Raw genomic sequence first — 20,158 nt, 5'->3', positions numbered from 1 at the left:
AATTAGTCCAACAACTTGTAAAGTGTTCAATTTAGTATAATAACTTGATAGCCGGGTGCAGATTGATCCAACAACTTAAAAAATGCTTAATTTAGTGCAAAACTTAGTAAATTGGTGCATTCACAGTCCAAACATTACACGACAATATATTTGCTAACGTCAGGTCACAATAAAGAGTATATTCACGTCAGAACTTATTATTTGACCGTAGATTTTTGTGTCGCAATGGACACCAATAATTTTATTCTCAAAATAAACTAATTATGATTTTATTATAAATCATATATTATTTAACCACCATTACAATAGCAACATATTAAGCAAAGTAGATGAGCGTTAATAATTCATAAATTTTATAAATAGAAATTATTGATGGTGATCCGGTTGTTGTTTTTCAACTATGTATAATGTTTTATTAGTTCAAATGCAAACAAATTTTAGAATTACACAATTAGCATCACTCAAACACTGAAGTCGATAAGAGAGACCCTGAAACCTCAGGTTTCTTTTGCGCTTCTGCTCATGTATTCAATAATGCTCATGTTTGTTTCTGTTTATTTAGCTCATTTTTTTCCTTTCTAATGAATATATGAGGCTTTAAAAATATATGTACCAACCTCCTAAAAAGTATCAACAGTTTGTATCAATGTATTGGCTTTTTTTAGTTTAACAGTGCATATAATAAAACATATCAGAAACATTGAGGGTGGATTTTTAAATATTGAATATCAAATTAAATAGTTTTAGTTAAAATTAAATCAGTATATAAAAATAAGTAATGTAAAGACATAACATTAATTTCTAAATAGTGAGAGTTTTTATCCTGGCCAAATACATTGCCACACATGTGCAACAACAAAAATCACTGATCCAATAATATTTAAGAATTTGTCCTAACATGAATATACTCTTTATTGAGACTTTACATTACTTACATTGCTGTGCAATGTTTGGACTCTGAATACCAAGTTATTGCATTGAGTTGGGTATTTTACAAGTTGGTGGACCGATCTGCACCCATCTGTCAAGTTATTATACTAAATTGAGCATTTTACAAGTTATTGTATTAATTTGCACCCACCTGATAAGTTGTTGTATGATCAGTGTAATTTACTCAAAATTAAAATCTATAGAATTCAATCCACTCCCCCCTAGTTTAAATTTCACGCGATCTGCTGCTCCGTCTAAACCTCGTTATATCAATCCAATAGCAGCAATGCATGCAGATTGATCACAGAGAGCATCGCAACTTCTGAAGGCTGCCGTAGTGGGGCCGGGCAGGAGCTGTTGCCGGCGTACCGCAGCTCCCTCTCGGTGCTCCTCCGCTCCGCGCCCTTCGCCGTCTGCCCATCTCGTGCCCTGTGCCGGACGCGACGCGCTGTTCCACTGAGGTAGGATGATGCTTGCAATTATTGGGACGTGAAGTCCGGTGAAGAAGACCGGGCAACGGGGAGTTAATTCTACGAATGTCATTGAAATTTTCACTAATTCTTTGAATGCCACTAAATGATATTGAAGGGATTTTTTTGGCACGGCAACGGGCGAACGGCCATCGCGTCGCCATCCCCGCAACCGTACTCACTCCCCGTCTACTGCGAGGGAGTGCGCGTCTTGCATTGCCGCCCCCCCCCCCCCCCCCCCCCACGTAGCCTTGCGGTGCTGTTGTGCTCGAGAGGATCGTGCCACGCTTGGCGACGTGTGTCTGTGACTGCGGGGCGCGCAGCGCGCTCGGTGCTCCTCAGCTCCGGCCGGGCCGTACCAAGGCCACAGCCATCTATGGGCGCTAGCTGTGCGGTGCCTGGCAACGGCGCCGAGGCAAACAGTGGAACACGTTGGGAAATGGCGATGGCTGACGTGCCGGTGGGAAGGACGGAGAGAAGGGTCCTGTTAGGTTTTCTGCGCCAGAGAGTCCTAGAAAACTTTGATAGTTAATTACAGTATTAAACAAAATCAGGTTACAAAACTAATTCCAAACCCTACGCTAGGAATTTTGAAAAATCTAATTAGATCTTTAACCGCGTGATTGGAGGATGATTAGTTGATTATTGTTGCATCATTGTAGCCAATTATTAATTAATTATTATCATTAAATTTATGGCGAAAAGTTATACACATCTTAAAAAAAATTTATAAATAAATTTTATTTAGCACTCTATACATACGAGATTTTTTTTCGACTTGTGTGCACTATAAACAACAGCGAGAACCAAACAAGGCCAAGGTGCGCGCGCTGGCGCCCCAGTGGCCAGTGCAAATCGCACGGCAATACAGCATCATGCCGCTCCCAGCCACCCACGCAATTTGTGGCAGAATCGTCCGAATTAATCCGGTTCAAGTGCGCTAACCATCATCACAAAGACAATATAGGTTGACACGCACTTCAAACGGAGTAATCCGGCAGTGCTGTCGGGTAAAATCCCGAAGAATCCACGTATGCGTCGATCAAAACCCAAAGCTTACATGCAACTCACACGAAGGTGAGTCCAGAGAGTACAATATTTCATAATTATATTACAATACAGAGTCTTAACTTAGTTATTACAAACCAAGTTTGAAAACTTAGAAAGGTAATTGAAATTCAAAATTAAAGTAGTTCAGAGTTCAACTGCAGCGGAAAATAAAACGAGTTCTAAACGACGATACAAGATGTCACGATGAAGCCCGTACATGACATCACTTGGCATTGCCATCGTTGGCCGGAGTCGCATCCCACTCCACCGACCAACCAGGAGGTAAGTATACGACCAAGTCAAGCTAGCTATCTGATCTTCAAACGTATCACCTGAAAACAAAGTTGAGCCACAAGTAAGGCTGAGTATACTAATACTTAGCAAGACTTACCTGACTATGGGTATACTTAGCCCACTACCTAGACATGTAAGGCTTTTTGGCTGGAGATGTTTGTTTCGCCGAAAAGCAACTAAGAGTAAATCATTAATTTCAAATTTTAACTTCAAAATTCTAGTTCAATTGACCATTCTAAGTGAGCATCTATCCAATAGCATACATGGTGAAAAATAATTATTTTTCATCATTCAACCATATTCATCATCCTCATTGTTCCACTTCTGACTCTATGTGGCAAAAGGGTTAAGCAGTCCCAATATCCGTGAGAGGCGGACGAATCGAATTTATTAGCCTGGCCAGGCAGACCTAAACACACGCATGGAAACCGAGTCCCCACGCAACATTTCCCCTTTCTTTCCGGCTCGTGGATCAGGGTGACCCCCTTCGACTACAAGAGCCCCACGCCACGGTCGACGCCGGGTCGTGACCACACTTGCACCCGCATGTGGCCGCATGAGAAACAACGTTCCAAGAGGGTGAGGGAAAAGTCCACTCCCCGGATCGATCAGGTACTTAAGCTTACCGATTACCATATTTCTCGGCATGTGGTTAGTACGTTCAAACGCATAACCACCACTACCACACTCTACGGCCTTATCTATTTTCACTAAACAGACGGGGTATCACAAGTACAACAACCCCGCCCGTAAACCTTATATTGCAGTGTGTAGTAAACATCCAACTCCTATAATTCTCGCGAGTGACAGAAAATCACTCGACTTCTACCGAACATTTAGCACAACCAACTAGCGACCTATACATGCTAGTATTCAAACATAGGTACTTAAGATTACACAACTAGGGTTCCAAACAATTCCTACAAACTTAAATGCACAAGTAGATAGGAATATAAGCAGTTGCATAAATTTAAAATAGATAGGACATGCTCCGGGGCTTGCCTTCCTGAGCGTAGCTAGCCTTGGGCTCTTCCGAAACTTGGTTCGGGTCTTCAGTGGCTTCAGTTAGATTCACTTGAGCTTCACGCTGCTCACTCTCAGACTCCGGCACAGCTCGTACATACCGTCAGCGAGAGTAGTCGAATCTACATGAATGCATATGCATGAGTTGTTGTGATGGTAACAAAATTTATATTAATCCACTGTAGGATTATAACCTAAGTAATCCAAGTTAAGCTGTAAAGCAACTCATCTACCAAATATTGGGCAATCATTCATCGAGTAGTATTTTATTTATACTCAACTCAAAAAAGAGCTGGGTTTGCTGTTTTTTTTATAAAAAATGCAGAAAAAGTGTTTTTCATCATATTAACACATGGAAAACAAGGGAAAACTATAACTAAAGCTAAAAGCATAGAATAGTGCTGATATTTTTATGTGAGATGCTTTACTGGGTCACTAGTGTGCAGTAAAATTTTCAGATCATTTAATGTAGCAAATAAATCAGAAAAACTCATGAAACTATTACTACTAGTGTACAAAAACAATTCTCTAGGGTAGAGAATGCAAGTTCTGGTAATGAAATTTTACCATTAGGTTAGATTTCTTAAAATGAGCTTGTGGTAAAGTTTTCATAATTTATTGAGCTATACAGCAAGCATAGGAATCTAGATTCCTTTCCTAGGCATATATCTAACAAAAAATCTACAGAGTAAACTACTTAGTTTCAGTGGCTAAAGTTTTACAGGTATGTTCATGTACTTAGTTTCTACAGAGTAAAAATATGAGATTTTTCTAATGAAGGAAACTAGGGCTTTTGATTTACAAAGTTTATTCATGAATAAATCAAAAGGACTAGTTATACATTACTAAAAATTCCCAAAATGTTTTTATAGTATCTACAAACTAAGGTAAGGCTGTTTTAAAAATTTCAGATCAATTAAACTAGTATAGCACCCTGTGGATTTAAATCTATTTAACATAGGCATAAAACAAAATCTAATGAAACCTATAGCTAGAGTTGTCAAAAAGTCCTCAAAATTTTAAAGTAAGCTACTCATCTAGGTTGCAGTACACTGTCTAAAAATAAGATAAATATCATGGGTAGAACTTGAGATACATACAAATGTGGATTAAACTAATATGTAATCCGGAGACAAAACTATTGGTCAAAAGCAAAAGTGGATGTAACAAAAGTTGTAGATCTAATTTCAAGGATTCCAAAACACTTGAGTTTGCATTTTTCAGATTTTTCTATGAATTTATATCGATTTTACAAGTTCACTGTTTTTGAAAACAAAGGAAAAAGAAAGCGAAACTTTGTAGTTAGACCACTGGAAGTTTTTGTTTCCAAGCAATCGGATCCCTGGCCGGACCTGGAATAGGGGAGGGTCGGGCGGCCGAATTCCGGCGAGGAAACTCGCCGGCGGCATGGGGTAGGTGGAAGAAAAGGAAGAGGGCGTTGAGGCGCACCTGTGGGTGGTCTCGGGGCTCGCGGGAATGGCCGGACGGGGCTCGCCGGCGTGAAGCAAGGGGCGGCGGCGCTCCGGCGGCCATGGGCGGAGGTGCCTGGGCTTGGGAGCTCCGTTGGGGCGAGGTGAAGCCGTTCCAGAGGTCGGTTGGAGCCGAGGGAGGGCGGAGGAGGGGTCTCCACGGCGGGGTGGCATTCGGCGGCGGCAATGGCGAGCGGCGGCCGTGGCTAGCGGCGTTCCCGGTGAGGTGGTGGGTTGGGTGGTCGCCTAGTGGCTTGGAGAGGTGGAGTGGGAGGTAGAAAAAGCGCCTAGGTGGTTGGTCGAGGTCGGGGTGGTGCAGGAGTGGGTGCTCGGTGTGGAGGTCGAGCTCGGCGGCGCATGGCTTGGCAGTGGCTCGGCCGCGTCGCGGGGAGGAAGAAAGCAGGGGGAAGATAGGAGGAGGCTCGGGCGGGCTTTGTAGCGGGCGTGGGGAGGCGATGCCGGGATGTTGGGTTGGCTCGGCGTGGTAGCATGTGCATCGGGGGCTCGACGGCCGTGGGCGGGCGTCGCGACGTGCGCGCCGGGTGCGCCGTCGGGGCGCGGCGTGCTCGCTAAGCACAGCGTCAGTGGCGGTGCAAGCGCGGTGGCAGCAACGGCGACGCAGCATGGCTGCGTTGCCCTGGCTGAGGAAGCGAGCAGGCGCGCGTGCATCTGCGACATGATGGGCTCGGCTCTGCTCCGCACTCGAGTGCAGGGAAGGAAGAGAGGGAGAGAGAGGAGGAGAGAAGGATAGACAGCTGGCTTCAAATCAAATTTTCATAAGATTGTGTGAAAACTCAAAACGTTTTGAATACGACAGTTGTAGACATTTTCAAAAACTTCAACTTTGGTTTCAGTCAAAACTTCATCTGAGTTACGGTCTGGAAGAAAATTTAAAATTTCAAAAGCTAGGACTTGTCATTGTTTGAAATGTCCTATTTTCATCATGACTTAAACTATGCTTTTGTAGGTTAGGTGAAATGAGTAGTGTGCTCCTATTTGCTAGGCTGGTTTGTGTTGATTTGAAAGCTATAAGGAGGTACTTTGTGAATACACATATACTCACACATGCATACATAAATACAAGAAATGCATTGTTTTAATTTAATCTTGGTTATTATGCATGATGTCCTCTTTAATTTCTCATGTTTAATGTTTTTAAAATACCCGGGGTGTCACACAATTGCTGTTGCCCTTCCTGCCCCTGCTGACCTCCCGAGTCTCCACTGCTAGGGACGATTTTTTTTTTTGTATTTTGACCACTAATTTAGAGTATTAAATAAAGTCTAATTACAAAACCACCTGCAGGACCCTGGTAAATTCGCGAGATTAATCTAATGAGGCCTTTGACCGCACGATTAGAGGATGGTTACTGTAACATCACTGTAACAAATCATGGATTAATTACTGTCATTAGATTCGTCTCGAAAAGTTACATCTATCTGTAAAAAGGTTTCGTAAATAAACTTCGTTTAGTACTCTATGCATGTATTCGTCTTTTTGTGGAAAAAATTTCGTGGTGTTAACCAAACGCGGCCTGACTTGTTTAGTTGCCTTTAAAATTTCAAAGTTTTACAAGATTTTCTGTCACATCGAATCTTTCTACGTATGCATAAAGTATTAAGTATAATTAAACAAAATAAATAATTACATAGTTTATCTATAATTTACGAGATGAATTTTTTGAGTCTAAATAATTTATGATGGGACAATAATTACTAAATACAAATAAAAATATTACAGTGCTTCACACTCAAAACTACTGCAACGCAGGCCAGGCTAGGCTGCTTCTAGGGCGCGGCGCCACCAGGCGTCAACTCCTTTTTTTTTCCGAACAGCAATGCGTCTTTTGAACCGTTTGCACCAGGGCAACTAGAGATGTTCGTTTCATCTTGTCATGGAGCAATGCGTGTCTGGGAAACTGATGAAGCACACATTTCTGCCAGCATTCGATCATTTCTTGAGTAAGAAATTTGAATGATGTACATGTGCAGTGTTGTACACAGTACAGTATGGAGAGAACAGTGATAAACTCTATAGGTGGTGAGGGTGGTTGAAGAGCATGGTCTAGAACTCTGGAGCTGGAAGCAGTGCTAGTGCTTAGATCCATTGCAAAACAGGGCATTGGCGTAAATGATGAAAGAATAGACAGACAGAAAAGTAGACATGCTGAAGGTGATCGTCATCGCCCTGGGGCATGGGCATGCCACGTGAGTCCCCACAGGGAACGGCCGTGTTTAGATCCATAAAATTTACACAAAAATATTATATCGAATGTTTGGATGCATGTATGAAGTATTAAATAAAATCTACATACAAAGTTTTTTGCACGGATGAATTGTAAATCGTGTGACGAATCTAATGAGCCTATTTAATCTATGATTTGCTACAGTGATTAATTAGGCTCATTCGATTCATCTCGTGATTTACAATTCATCCGTTCAAAAAATTTTGCAAATAAATTTTATTTAGTACTCTGAAATACCAAGATTCCGTTTCAAAATTTACAAATAAAATTTGTAAATTTTATTTAGTACCCCTTAAATTGGAAGAAAATTGCATAAATAAAGAGATCATGTTGAATGTAACAAGTTATGAGCTAAATTTATTAAAAAATATCAAAATGGCACTATCGTGAAAAATTTATTATAAAATTCGTAAATTGTTGATCTTATTTGGTATAAACTCATTATTTATCTATTTTGTTTCCCAATTCATGAAGAAACCAAGCTATTTTAATTATATTTTTAATTATGAATTTATTATTCTAGTAATCATATTTGACATGCACACTTAGATTAATATAGATTGACAGACCATCATAAAATTGATGGTGCAAATTTTTTAGGTCCTCTCAGCTAAATTGCGCCTTATTTTTCATACTCCCTTGTTCAGATAACATAAATAGTTGCGGCATATTAAAATAAACAATTTGACATTATCACGCATCTATGAGTTTTATTTTGTCTTTCTCGTCCTCTGATTTGTCGCTCTTTGTTATACGAAACAATGCGAGCTCTAAAGTTCTTTAGATGAAAAAAATAGTGTGTGTGGTGACATGTGAGGTACACTGTTGCTCCGCCTGGTGCCTAGGCACGGGCCTTTTTGAAACAAAGATGACATTAAAAATAATTATAATTATTGGTCAAAATAATATTCTAACTAAACGAAGCACATCTTGTATAATTTCTAAAATTTTCAAACATGACGAAGTGAAAACTCGTTAAAGATGCATCGTTGACATTTTTTAAAATCTATTTCAAGGAGCCATTGGGTAGTGGAAGTGTGGAACATGCTGAAGATAACTCGGGTTCGGGTCCCTGCCTCTCCAACCGTGTGTTTGGTTGCGGGATCAGTGGGTTGGGTTGGGTTGGATCCAACCCTTATTTTGGGGACGGAGCCAACCCATCCATTGTTTGGTTGCAGCTCTGATTTTGGGGACGGAGTGATCCCATCACATGTTTGGTTGAGGGAATTGGGAGTACGGGTTGGATGGCAACACTCACTCCGTTAGTGGGCCGTTAGCGGGCCCCACATGTCGGTCTCCTCTCTCTCCATCTCCTTTCTTCTTCTTCCTACCCGCTCCGCTCCCGATGCCGCCGCCCCGCGCCCCGGCTGCCCGACCTCCTCGCCCCCGCTGCCGCCGAGGGCGACGCGCGCCCCGCCCCGCCCCCGCCAGACCTCCCCGCCCTCGCCGGCCTGCGCGGCCCTCGCCGGACCCGTCGAAGCCGCCCCCGCCAGATCCGCCGTCCGAGCCGCGTGCTGCCCATGGGAGCCGCCTCGCCGGCCGAGAAGATGAGGAGGCCGACGCCGCTGCCCCGTGAGCGGATCCGCCCGACGCCCCGACCTACGTGTGCCCTGCCGCCGGCCTACGCCCGGCCCCCCACCGCCGGCCTGCCCCAGCGTCGCCGCCGCCGTCCCCTGCGCAGCCCAGCGCGCGCCGCCGCCGCCACCCCGCGCACCCCCGCGAGCGCTGCCGCTCGCCGAGCACGCCGCAGATCTCCGCCGCCCCCGCCCGCGGCCGCGCACGCTGCTCGCCTAGCCCGCCGCAGACCTCCGCCGCTCCCGCCCGTGGCCGCGCGCACCGCTCACTGAGCCCGTCGCGGACCTCCGCCGCCCCGGCCCGCGGCCGCGCGCGCTGCTCGCCGAGCCCGCGCGGACCTCCGCCGCCCCGGCCCGCCATGCTCGCGAGCTGAAGCTCTGCCTGCGCCATGCCCGCGAGCTGGAGCTCTGCTCGCGCCGGCCAACGCGCCCCAACAGGAGGAGTAGGAGCAGAGGGCGGCGATGCAGGGAGGTGGAGGGAGGCGCAGCGCCGGGGACGGCGGCGCTCGATGCGCTCGAGGCTGGGGGAGAGAGAACGAGGAGAGGAACGACGCGACGGCGGCAGTGGAGGCGGTGGAGCTCGAGGGCTGGGCACGGGAAGGAGACGGAGACTGACGGGTGAAGGACGGAGAAAATGGGGTTCGCTCCGTCCGCCAGATTTCGGCGGATGGAGGCGACCCGCATATTACAAGAATATTCGATTTTTAGGTTGGCTCCAACTTCTTCCACTCTCATCCAAACATGATAAAAAGGGGTTGGCTCCATTCGGGTTGGACTCCACCACCCAACCAAACAAACGGCAAGTTTCCGCAAACGAGGAACGCGTATTACGTAAACTTCCAGAGAAGGCGTCAACGACGGACCGTAGAGGCGGGAGCTCCAGCTCTATCTACCAGTTCCATACCTGTGGAGCACACCGCACGCGCGCCCGGCGGACTCCCTCCCCTCCCCTCCCCCCTTTGCCCTCCACTCCGCTGCCGGCACCGGCCGGCGATGGCCACGGCCGCCGCCTCTACGTCGCTCCGCCCGCCGTCGGCATCGCAGCGTCGCCTGGCGGTTACACGCTTCACCCTGAGCATCCCGATTTTCCCCCCATCGAACTCGTGTCTCCTCATCGTCGGCGTCCTCTAATCATCCGTGCTTATGCTTAGCAGAGTCTGCCGCGTCGGTGGTGTTGGGGGATCCCGGTGCGGCCCGCCGGGGGGAGTGCATTCCGTGCGGAGCGGCGGAGGCGGTTTGTGTTCCGTCCTTATGCCTGCTTGTTGTTAAATTTACTTGTGCGCACTTGTGTGGGTGCTTCTGGATTGTTGTTCTGACTAATGTGATTGTTCGGGTCATCTCCTTAGCTTTGCTGTGGCATTGCTCAATTGCTGTGGGCGGGATTGAGAAATTAGTGGATTGGGGAAATTTTATAACTGAACGGTGAGCACGGAATGGACGTTACAGTAGAACTGCCTGTTGTGTTTTGTAGTTGCTCGACCCTTAAATGAGACTCTGGAACTGTAACTCGTCAAGCAGTAGCATGGCTATTGTTAGAAAGTTTCGATATGATAACTTTTGGGTGCTGAATTGCTGACGCAAATCTGTGACTAATGTTAGGTATGCGTTAAAGTTAACACTACCCTGCAGTCATCAGGGTCTATGTTTCTATCTCGAACTTTGATGTGGAAGTCAGTAGAGAACATTACGATTCTTAATTAAGGACTTATAATTTCATTAAACAGGAGCACTCTATTATGCGCAGCTGATAAACCCCGTGAAGAATCCCTCAAGAAGACTATCGAAGTGGACAGGCTGATTGATATGTTGAGGGATGCAAATCCTAGAGAGGTAAATGTGTTTTGTATCTTCAATCTGGCTTGTAATTAGCTCACAGTGCCTTTTTGAACTATGATTGCTGTCCTAAATTGCAATTCAGACCTAGAGATTTGAAAACCACGAGTCTGACTATGCTCAGTTTGAGTTCGCTTCCTATGTTGCTTGTTCAAAACGTGCAGAGCCGAACTAAGTTTGATCAACTACTTGAAGTGTAGAACTAGTTTACAATTGACTTATAAACTATCAGACTGCTTTTAGTCTTCTTACTATTCTGTTCTACATGTTTGTACGGTGTTTCAAGTTTGCCTAATTGCGTCACTAGAGCAGACTAATGTGTCTATTTTTTTTGACACAATTAGTTCAGCTGATTAAATTAATAATACACCTTTCTTGCTTGTAAACAGCTTGATCAAGTTGTGGTTGAAAATGTTCTGGCATTCGACGCTGGTTTCTGGGTTCGGCTGGCAGCTAGAATTGATCTCTGCAAATCGGATGATGATAAAGCATGGTTTCACATATGGATATAATTTTGCTTCCTGTGGATGCTAATTTCTTCCATTTCAGTTAGTTTAACTTTGTAAATGGCTTCACTTTTTTGCCTTTTCAGAAAGATTATGAAGAGCTGGCTGAAAATGTCATGAACATTGTTGACCGGCTTGTTCATAAGACTGATGTAAGAACCATGTTCAATGGTGCATAAGTGCTCATATAGTATCACTGACTATGTCTTGATATGAAGCATGGAAACCTTTGCATTTGTTTTGTACTTTTGTCATTACAGATATATGTTGCATGCTGCTAATTTTACTCTTAAGTTATGCAGCAAAAGATTGAACAATCAACTGATGTGCTGAAGGCAATCATTAGTCCTGTGATGCATGAAGGAGATGTGAAGTGGCCACCAAGAGAACCAGACACACTCAAATTGATGGAGAAAGTAAGGTCACATCTCTCCCTATTTTTCTGCATACCTTCAGCTGGTCTTGGCCATTACTTGCATTTTGTCATGGTCTTTCTTACATTGTTATCTGCACCAACAAGAAAAAATGTGCTGTGAAAATGTGGTGCCGTGGTGGCAAATGCGAGAATCCAAACATATCTTTTGTTCAAAGAATGCTTTAGACATCGCTGGTGTTGCCAGTGTCGCTACTTTTCAGCCAACATTTTTTGAGGCTTCAGAGATTTGATTATTATTTGTTATTTTCTGTGTCACATTGTTACCTAGAAATTCCAATTGCTCCCATTTTTTCTTCCTGAGTTCTAATATGATGTTTTTATGCCATCCTGATATTCGCAGGAAATATCACGGCGAGAACAAGAAGGACAGCTTGATGAGGGATTTCTGTCAGAAGTTAGTGCTCAATTGAGGCAAGTAAGTGTTATTTTCTGCCTTTTATTCTAGCAAGTTCTGTATCATTCCCAACGTAAATTAAATTTTGTTTTTCTTGTGATCAGTGTATGTTTACATGTGGTTAGGCTAAACAAGATGGAGATAAGCCAGGGCTTCAAGCTATGCTGCAAAAGGTGTTGCAGTTATATGCTTCCAAATCTCTCCAAAAACGTAGTTACGCATACAAAGGTAGTTATTCTTTATGCATGACTTTTAGACTATTCAACTAGAGATATTGAGTAGAACTACATTTTGATTTTGTTCCTGAGTAAATTTCCTCTTTTTTCAGGGGGGCAAGTTGTAGTTCCTGAAAAGTTTCTTGAATCCATAATACAGGGTCTGTATTGCCACGCTGAGCTTATTTTTCTCATTTGCATGTGCTAGCCATCATATCTGATCAGTACAGATTGTGCAATGCAGCGCCTGAGAATGAGTGGAACAAGGTGTTGCTTGATGGACTTACTGTAGGAAAAGGAGACATTTCACCATATGATCTTTATGCCGTTATTAGCAAGAGAATTGAGCGAGTCTTGATTCGCATGGTGAGATCAACAAACATATTGTTTCTGCTGGAAGCAGGGCTGCGTCTTCTCTCCTCGCACTGAAAAACTTTCTTCCTTTCTCTTGTGTTCGAGATATTGAGTAGAACTACATTTTGATTTTGTTCCTGAGTAAATTTCCTCTTTTTTCAGGGGGGCAAGTTGTAGTTCCTGAAAAGTTTCTTGAATCCATAATACAGGGTCTGTATTGCCACGCTGAGCTTATTTTTCTCATTTGCATGTGCTAGCCATCATATCTGATCAGTACAGATTGTGCAATGCAGCGCCTGAGAATGAGTGGAACAAGGTGTTGCTTGATGGACTTACTGTAGGAAAAGGAGACATTTCACCATATGATCTTTATGCCGTTATTAGCAAGAGAATTGAGCGAGTCTTGATTCGCATGGTGAGATCAACAAACATATTGTTTCTGCTGGAAGCAGGGCTGCGTCTTCTCTCCTCGCACTGAAAAACTTTCTTCCTTTCTCTTGTGTTCGACAAGAAGGTGGTTCTTACCAGCAACGCATTCTTGTGGAGTTTCTAAAAGAAATACAAGCTAGAGCAGAGGAAGTTGTCAAAGTGCTTCAAGGACCAACTATTTAAAATATGCTGATCCGGTTTACACTATAAATGTTTTTTTTAATCATAGTCTGATGGGACACTTGGCTCTGGCTGAATTTTGTTGATGGTGTTTCACAGATAACTATGAGCAGGTATGTTTCCCATTTTCTGCATACATTGAGAAACCAGAAGCTCTATCTACTCTCTGCGTGTTAAACAGGTTTCATCTTCAAGTTTCAGATATACCTGTGGCTCGGACCAGATCACACAAAGGGATGGGTGCGCAGGAAATGGAAAGGAGACATATAGAGCCATGGGAAATGTGCAATTACAGCAAGTCGCCCGTGATTTTTTTTTTTGAGTGATCGCCCATTTTCAGTTTGGTTTAGCTGTCAGGATATTGAGATGAGATTTCTGTGGGTCTTGTCTGGCTGAGAACTGCAATATAGTAAACAGATGAGAAGTGGAAATCCTGATACCAAAGTTCGATGAGGGCAATGCTATAACCTGTCCTAGGAGTACTGTGGATCTGGAAGATTTGAATCCGGTATACGAATATCCTTCGCATGGAGTAGAAGAGTAGCTGTCTCTCGTGTTGCCCTTGTTCACTGGATTGTTTTATCAGGAGTGTCATCAGCACAAAATAATATATCACATCAGCAAATTTACGGATCGAGTTGTTCACTGGATTCACTGACGAGAGATGAATGAGTTTTATGACATGAGTGAGGAATTTCATCCTCTCAAATCTAGCCGGCGTTTATAGTTATCATTTTCTTAGTTTTGACTATTTATGCTAGTCTCCCTTCATATACCGTCATGCCATACTGTTCCTCCGTATACCGTCACGTCCAACTGTAAAATCCGACACTACGATACTGATCATGATGTGTGCTGTTCCATCGTCTGGTAGACTGGTACTCTATGGTTGCCTTTTCTGACTTGTGTATAGGGGGAGGGAAGGGAGGGTATGATGACTGACGAGCACCGAGCTGAACAGGCAATCAGGTGGCAGCAGTGGCGGATGACAGGATCGAGCTGAAGAAGCAATCAGTAGATCGCTGAGGGCCTAGGATGCGGCTACTCCGTTAACCGTGCAGCACGAAGCAACGAGAGTTTACCGTGTCCGTGGTGGGATCTGGATCAGTGGCCGGATCACGGTTCAAAAGGCAGGCGCCAAAAAGCAGTTCCAAAATCTGTCGCGAGCAGCCGGGCGACTTGCACTGTACTCCGTAATTTTGACTCGTTATCTTGTACTACTCCGTAAATCCGTAGATGTGGCGTAGATACGTATTCCGTTTGGGATTGTGAACGGTCAAGGCCATAGATAGACACCCTGCCCGATATATTTGCGAGAAAGCCGAGCTAGCGAACTGCCAGACGAGCCACCCCATGCATCGGGCGTGCTTCAAGATTTCCGGAGCTTCACACAGCTTCACGCTCCAGTCTCAGGAACCGTGCGGTCACCGTGTGCTTTCGCTGCAGGAGTCTCGGCACCAACCAGGAGAAGTCACCGCCCCACCGCTCGAAATCTAGGGTGTGCGTGTGCCTGCCGATGCCAACTCCATATTGCTGCTACCGAGATCTGAATTAAGAGATCGAGCAAATAAAGTCGCCCTACTATCCATCGGGGCGCTTCTACAGCGCGATGGACCAAGAAGCTTGTGGCGATCATCGTACGCGTACATGTAGATGTAGCATCCTCTCCCGTTCCTTTTACAGGTGATGAGGTGCGGGCGAAGCGCGAGACAAAAAAAAGAAGAAGAAGAAACACGGACCTGATACTGTTAGAGATCCTATACCGTGATATATAAGAGTGTTTAGATCCAAATGTTAATACCTAAAACTGCTAAAAGTGTTTAAATCTAGGTACATAGAATACCTATGTTGGAGTATTTATATTTTTTGAAATGAACTACGGCCTTATTTAGATGCACGTTGTAAATATTTTGAAATAGGATCTTTGTACATTTGAAGTACTAATACAAAACTCGTCTGTAAACTACAAGACGAATTTATTAAGACTAATTAATACATTATTATCACATATTGACTGTAGTTTTTCTGTAGCAATTTATTGTCTAATTATGGTCTAATTCGGCTTATTAGATTCGTCTCGTAATTTACAAATAAACTATGCAATTAGTTTTTTAATTTGTCTAGATTTAATACTTCATGCATGTATTTAAATTTTGCATCTAAACAAGGCATAATATAGAGTGAAATGAGTAATAATTAATTTTACCGCAAAAAAGAGTAATAATTAATTGTCCATCCTTCCACTGTTCTAGATAATAATGGACACAAGGGACGGGATACACAGCGATACCGGCATACCGCTACGTAGAGCGCGCACACGAATCTCGAAGCCAAGGGACGTGAATCTACTCCTACACAGGGATAATGCGTGAAGATGTTTGGAGAGTCACATCAAAATTTCAAAAAAACAAATATCCGCATGTAGTACTAAATAAAGTCTATTTGCAAAATTTTTTTAGGAATGGGTGTAAATTTTCGAGACGAATCTAATGAGCCAAGTTTCATCATAATTGACTACAGTGATGCTACAGTAAGTCAATAACCGTACACAATCATCCTCCAATCGTGCGGTCAAAGGCCTCGTTAGCTAAAGTAACTGCTACAGTACCATAGTTGTGGAGGTAATTTTATAATTAGATTTCACTTAATACTTATAATTAGTGGTCAAAGCATCATTTCTCTCTCACGAAAATGTTTTCACGCCTAAACCAAACATGGCCTCCTGTCCTGCTTGTATCCCCCTTTCTCTGTCGCTTGTGGTTGACTTTGACTCGAAAAGCGGTGGAAGCTCTGGCACGGCCAGCGGCAAAATGATGGCTTCAGAGCCCATTGACTCTGCAGCACGGCCAGGACCTTTCTGCCCTCGATTTTGGCACGGTGCTATTGGCCCCATTCGCTAGTCGGAAGACAGTCGAGAGATGCACCCAGTGCCCTGGCAAGGCATGCAGCGTCACTTCGTTTCGTTTCTGTTCTCCAGACGTTGCTTCCTAGTGGGTGCACGGTTGCACTTGCGTAGAACGCGGCACGTTTGAACGGTCGATTCATCTCCTGCAAGTTTCCACAGCATGCAGATTTTAGATCAACAGGTCATGGTTCCTTCGCAGGTCAACAAGTGCACCCTTGAAATCGACATGGCTCCTTTTCTCCTTCAGTGGAAAACGAGATTCCAAGCCCAACTGCAGGTATTGACTTTAGGCGTGTTTGGCAGGGCTCCGGCTCCTTCAAAAACAGCTCCGGCTCCGGCTCTTTAGATGGAGCAGCTTCTCTCGTGGAGCTGAAGCCGTTTTAGAGAAACGTTTGGCACAACAGCTTCATGTAGATGTTAAAATACAATAAAAGTGTAAAATGACCACAATACCCTTCTTTTTTAATTTTCCACTCTTCTTATTTATTTCCTTTCTTTCTATTTCTTTTTTCCTTTTCTTTCCATTCTCTCTCTCCTTATCCACTACTGTCTGCCTCATCCATCCCCATCGCGCGGAGAAGCTTCTGCCACCGGCTGTCGCCCGCCCTCCTGCGCAGCTCGCAGCCGGCCCCGCCCGCCGTCTCCTTGCTCCCTTGCTCCAACCACCGCCGCTCTCTACTCCCACCGCGCCCACACCTGCCGCTGCTTGGGCTCCTGCGGGGCCAGCCGCCGCCACCTGCCACACCCGCATCCGCTCGGGCTCCCGCAGGGCCGGCCGCCGCCCACCGCCACCGACCGCGCCCGCCGCCGCTCGAGCTCCGGCCGCCGCCTTCTGCTTCTTCTCCAGCTCCTGCTGCGCGGCGATGCGGTCGAACTCGTCGCTGAGCTTCCTCGCGCGCTTCCTCTTGGACGCGGTGGCGATGGTGGCGAGGGACTCATCGTCCTCCTCCTCCTCCGACTGGTCGGACCCGTCGGAGTCCTCGTCGTCGTCGACGACCTCCCGCTTCAGGATCCGCTCTTGCACCACGGCCTCCTCCTCGTCGGAGTCACCGTCGCTGGCTCCGTCGTCCGAGCGCGGCGAGCGACGCGGCGACCCCTCGATGCGGCCCTGGAGGCGGAGGCGCTTGACGCCGAGGCCGCCCATGGATAAGTGCGCCTCCTGCGCCCAGGCGAGGACCGGCTCGGTGACGGACGGCAGCGGGTCGACACGGTCGCCCGGGAAGAAGCGCGGCCGCGGGAGGCTGCTGCCGTAGAACCGGCCCCTGCCGCTTGCCACGGCCCACGCCGGCCATCCGCTTGGGCTCCTGAGACGGGAAAAGGGGGAGTGGCAAAATCGCTGTAAATAATTGGAAGTTGATGGGCACGTGGAGGGTGTGGACGTGGGCCTCGGATGAAGCCGCGAGAAGCCTTGTTTCACTGGCTCCGTCGCTCGTGTGAAAGACGTTTGCAGCTCCAGCTGCAGCTTCATACTTGAAGCACCTACATTTTCAACCCTTTGGCAGGGCTCCGGCTAGAGCTGGGTTTGGAGCCGGCCGTGAAGCCCTGCCAAAGACGCCCTTTGCCATTGGTGCTCCTTGCCCGCTGAGCTGCATGCAGGGTTAACAATTTCGGCGAAATTTCGCCGAAATTTTGGAAAATTTTTCGTTTCCGCTAGTTACCGGGATCCGAAATTTCGGTATTTTTCGGTATATTTTGTTTTTAAATTCAAAATTCAACAAATTTTGACCGAAATTCAACGAAATTCGCCGAAATTTATCGAAATTTCGAAATGGAATTTGGTTTCCGCTAAACACCGGGATTTGACCGGAAAACGAAATGGTTAACTCTGGCTGCATGCCCGCCGCGCCGTCGTGCGCCCGGCCGCGCTCCACTCGCAAGTCACAACTCACAACACGAGCTGACTCCGGCGGCGGGCCTCCGTGCCCGCGACGGCGAGACCGGCCGTAGAGAACGACGGCCACCCTGCGACCGCCGTACGCAGCTCGTCGGGCCCAAACGCGACCAGACTCTGGGAGTATCCGCCCGGAGCGGGCGCGCACGTCGCTGTCCTCGCTCTCGCCCGCGCGCCCACTGCCCAGCGCCGCCCGGGCCGGGCCTTTGTCTGCGCTGCGGCCGTGTTGCGGCGTGCCCCTCGCCCGACAGCGGCTCTGCCGCATCATGGTCGTGGAGTTCGCTCCGGCTGCCCCCCATCACCGTCAGGCTGCACCATTCCAGCGCGGCGGAGAACCTGCCGCCCCCGGGTCGGACGCTACCGCGGCAGAACGACGAAGCCGTGTCGCTTGCTCATGCACGGCAATTCGCCGGGGGGCGCTGCTTTGCTTCGTCCACTGAAACCGGGTGCGTGTTGCAGGCACTTGCAGTTATTACGCTTGCAGCAAGAACTGCAGCAACTTGCAAGCATATGGCACTGCCGCAAAGGGTACTGCAGGCTGCCTCTATCCGGCAGTGCATTTTCATCTGGCAGTACATGCTCACGTGCTTTACTACTTTGGCAAAAAAAATGTATTTTCCTCGCAAAAAATGTAATATTTAGTTAGAGCAAATATAGTTTTCAAAAAAAAGTTAGAGCAAATAACAATTTGTGGATGTTTCTTATATCCGATGCAAATATTATTATATCACAATCTTCAGGCGCAGTATAGGAAAGGAAAGAGGAGAGCGGAACTATCACACAATCCGATCGGTCTCCATCGGCATCAGAAACTAATCGAGTAGCAGAACTGAACTAGCTACTGACGAGTGGGACAGCTGGTGCAGTATCATCATGATTACTCGCTGCGGCTCCCTATCTTGCGTCTGTCACTTTGAGCAACTCCAACAAATTGATTTTCTCCTTTTTCCTTTCCATTTTTTCTCAATATAGGGGATTGATGCTGAAAAACCTACTCTAGCAGATTGATTTTACATCCCCTTTTCCCTTTATTTTTTCTCAATCCCCAATAATTTCTCTCCAATCCCCAATAGAAAGAGGAGACATCATATCTCCCTTTCCATATAGAAAGAGGGAAAATCAATCTGTTGGAGCACTTCTTCCTTATATGTTGAAATTGAGAAAGAGAATTTCCTTATATGGTGAGAAAAAAAGGGAAAATCAATTTGTTGGAGTTGCTCTTAGGGCGTCCGCAGTAGATGCTCACGGGGCTGTATACCGGCTGAGTCTGACATGAGGAGAGAGAGGGCGTCTCGCGACGCGCTCGCTCCCGCCGGCTGAGAGGCACGGTGCGCGCTGTTTATTGGCCTCCTCGCTACTGGCATTAAATCTTGCGGGCCCGACCACCATCGTGGCGCTCGTTCTCGCCCGTTTGCAGACGTAGCCATGATACTTGCTCGTATTAGAAGATTTATCCGGCGATTTAGTTTTTAAATCGATGAACAGTGGCGCACAGGGCCGAGCTAGCGACTCTCGCCGTCTCTTTTGAGGGGTGTTTAGAAACAGGGACTTCAAAAAAGTCATAGGGACTTTTTAGTATTTAGAAGTATTAAATAAATATTAATTATAAAACTAACTGTAGAACCCTGGGCTAAACTGCGAGACGAATCTAATGAGATATCTTAATCTATGATTAGCGAATGGTTACTGTAGCATCAATGTAGCAAATTATGAATTAATTAGGCTCATTAGATTCGTCTCGCGAAAAAGCACTCAGCTGTCAAAAAACATTTATAAACAGATTTTATTTAATACTATAAAATAATAAGATTTCTTTTGATGTGATAGGGACTTCTGAAAAAATTCCTGAGCCACGCTCGCCCACGCCCCCGCCGGCACTGTGCCGAGCTCGTTTGAGCCGGCGACATGGCTAGCACTGGCTAGGACTGTTGCGGGTGCCCGCGAGCTCCAACGGAGCCCC

The 20,158-nt window shown here is 45.9% G+C and overlaps 2 protein-coding genes across 4 annotated transcripts; one reads left to right on the top strand and one right to left on the bottom strand.

The window, feature by feature from the left end:
• The first annotated feature begins 9,949 nt into the window (after positions 1-9,949).
• Positions 9,950-14,047, top strand: LOC120685224. 3 transcript variants are annotated; one of them, XM_039967047.1, is made up of 13 exons: positions 9,950-10,111; positions 10,210-10,289; positions 10,780-10,885; positions 11,278-11,376; positions 11,481-11,546; positions 11,697-11,810; positions 12,171-12,245; positions 12,350-12,452; positions 12,553-12,600; positions 12,684-12,805; position 13,003; positions 13,305-13,515; positions 13,604-14,047. In XM_039967047.1, the coding sequence occupies exons 1-12, from the start codon at positions 10,049-10,051 to the stop codon at positions 13,403-13,405; spliced, it is 978 nt and encodes a 325-aa protein (XP_039822981.1). In that variant the 5' UTR covers positions 9,950-10,048; the 3' UTR covers positions 13,406-13,515; positions 13,604-14,047. The 3 variants fall into 3 exon arrangements, with proteins under 3 accessions (XP_039822981.1, XP_039822969.1, XP_039822973.1); XM_039967035.1 differs by lacking the exons at positions 13,305-13,515; positions 13,604-14,047 and adding an exon at positions 13,087-13,211 and having other exon boundaries at positions 12,684-13,003; XM_039967039.1 differs by lacking the exons at positions 13,305-13,515; positions 13,604-14,047 and adding an exon at positions 13,087-13,211 and having other exon boundaries at positions 9,980-10,289; positions 10,800-10,885; positions 12,684-13,003.
• Positions 14,048-16,824: 2,777 nt separating this feature from the next.
• On the bottom strand, positions 16,825-18,466 carry LOC120695451 (the record flags this gene model as incomplete). Its single annotated transcript, XM_039978697.1, has 2 exons — positions 18,315-18,466; positions 16,825-17,611 (listed from the first exon to the last, which is right to left on the bottom strand). Coding segments are annotated over exons 1-2 (939 nt in total), but the record flags the coding sequence as incomplete, so codon positions are not given.
• Between the last annotated feature and the right edge of the window lie 1,692 nt (positions 18,467-20,158).

Source organism: Panicum virgatum, chromosome 2K, assembly GCF_016808335.1.
Source record: "Panicum virgatum strain AP13 chromosome 2K, P.virgatum_v5, whole genome shotgun sequence".
Lineage (NCBI taxonomy): Eukaryota > Viridiplantae > Streptophyta > Magnoliopsida > Poales > Poaceae > Panicum > Panicum virgatum.
The sequence above is the reverse complement of the archived record's forward strand: the minus strand, read 5'-3'. Positions and strand labels throughout refer to the sequence as shown.

Coding starts and splice junctions, on each gene's coding strand:
- LOC120685224 (XM_039967047.1), top strand. CDS start 10,049: ATGGCCACGGCCGCCGCCTCTACGTCGCTCCGCCCGCCGTCGGCATCG. Junction 11,377..11,480: donor GCAAATCGGATGATGATAAA/GCATGGTTTCAC, acceptor TTGCCTTTTCAG/AAAGATTATGAAGAGCTGGC. Junction 12,453..12,552: donor ACGTAGTTACGCATACAAAG/GTAGTTATTCTT, acceptor CTCTTTTTTCAG/GGGGGCAAGTTGTAGTTCCT.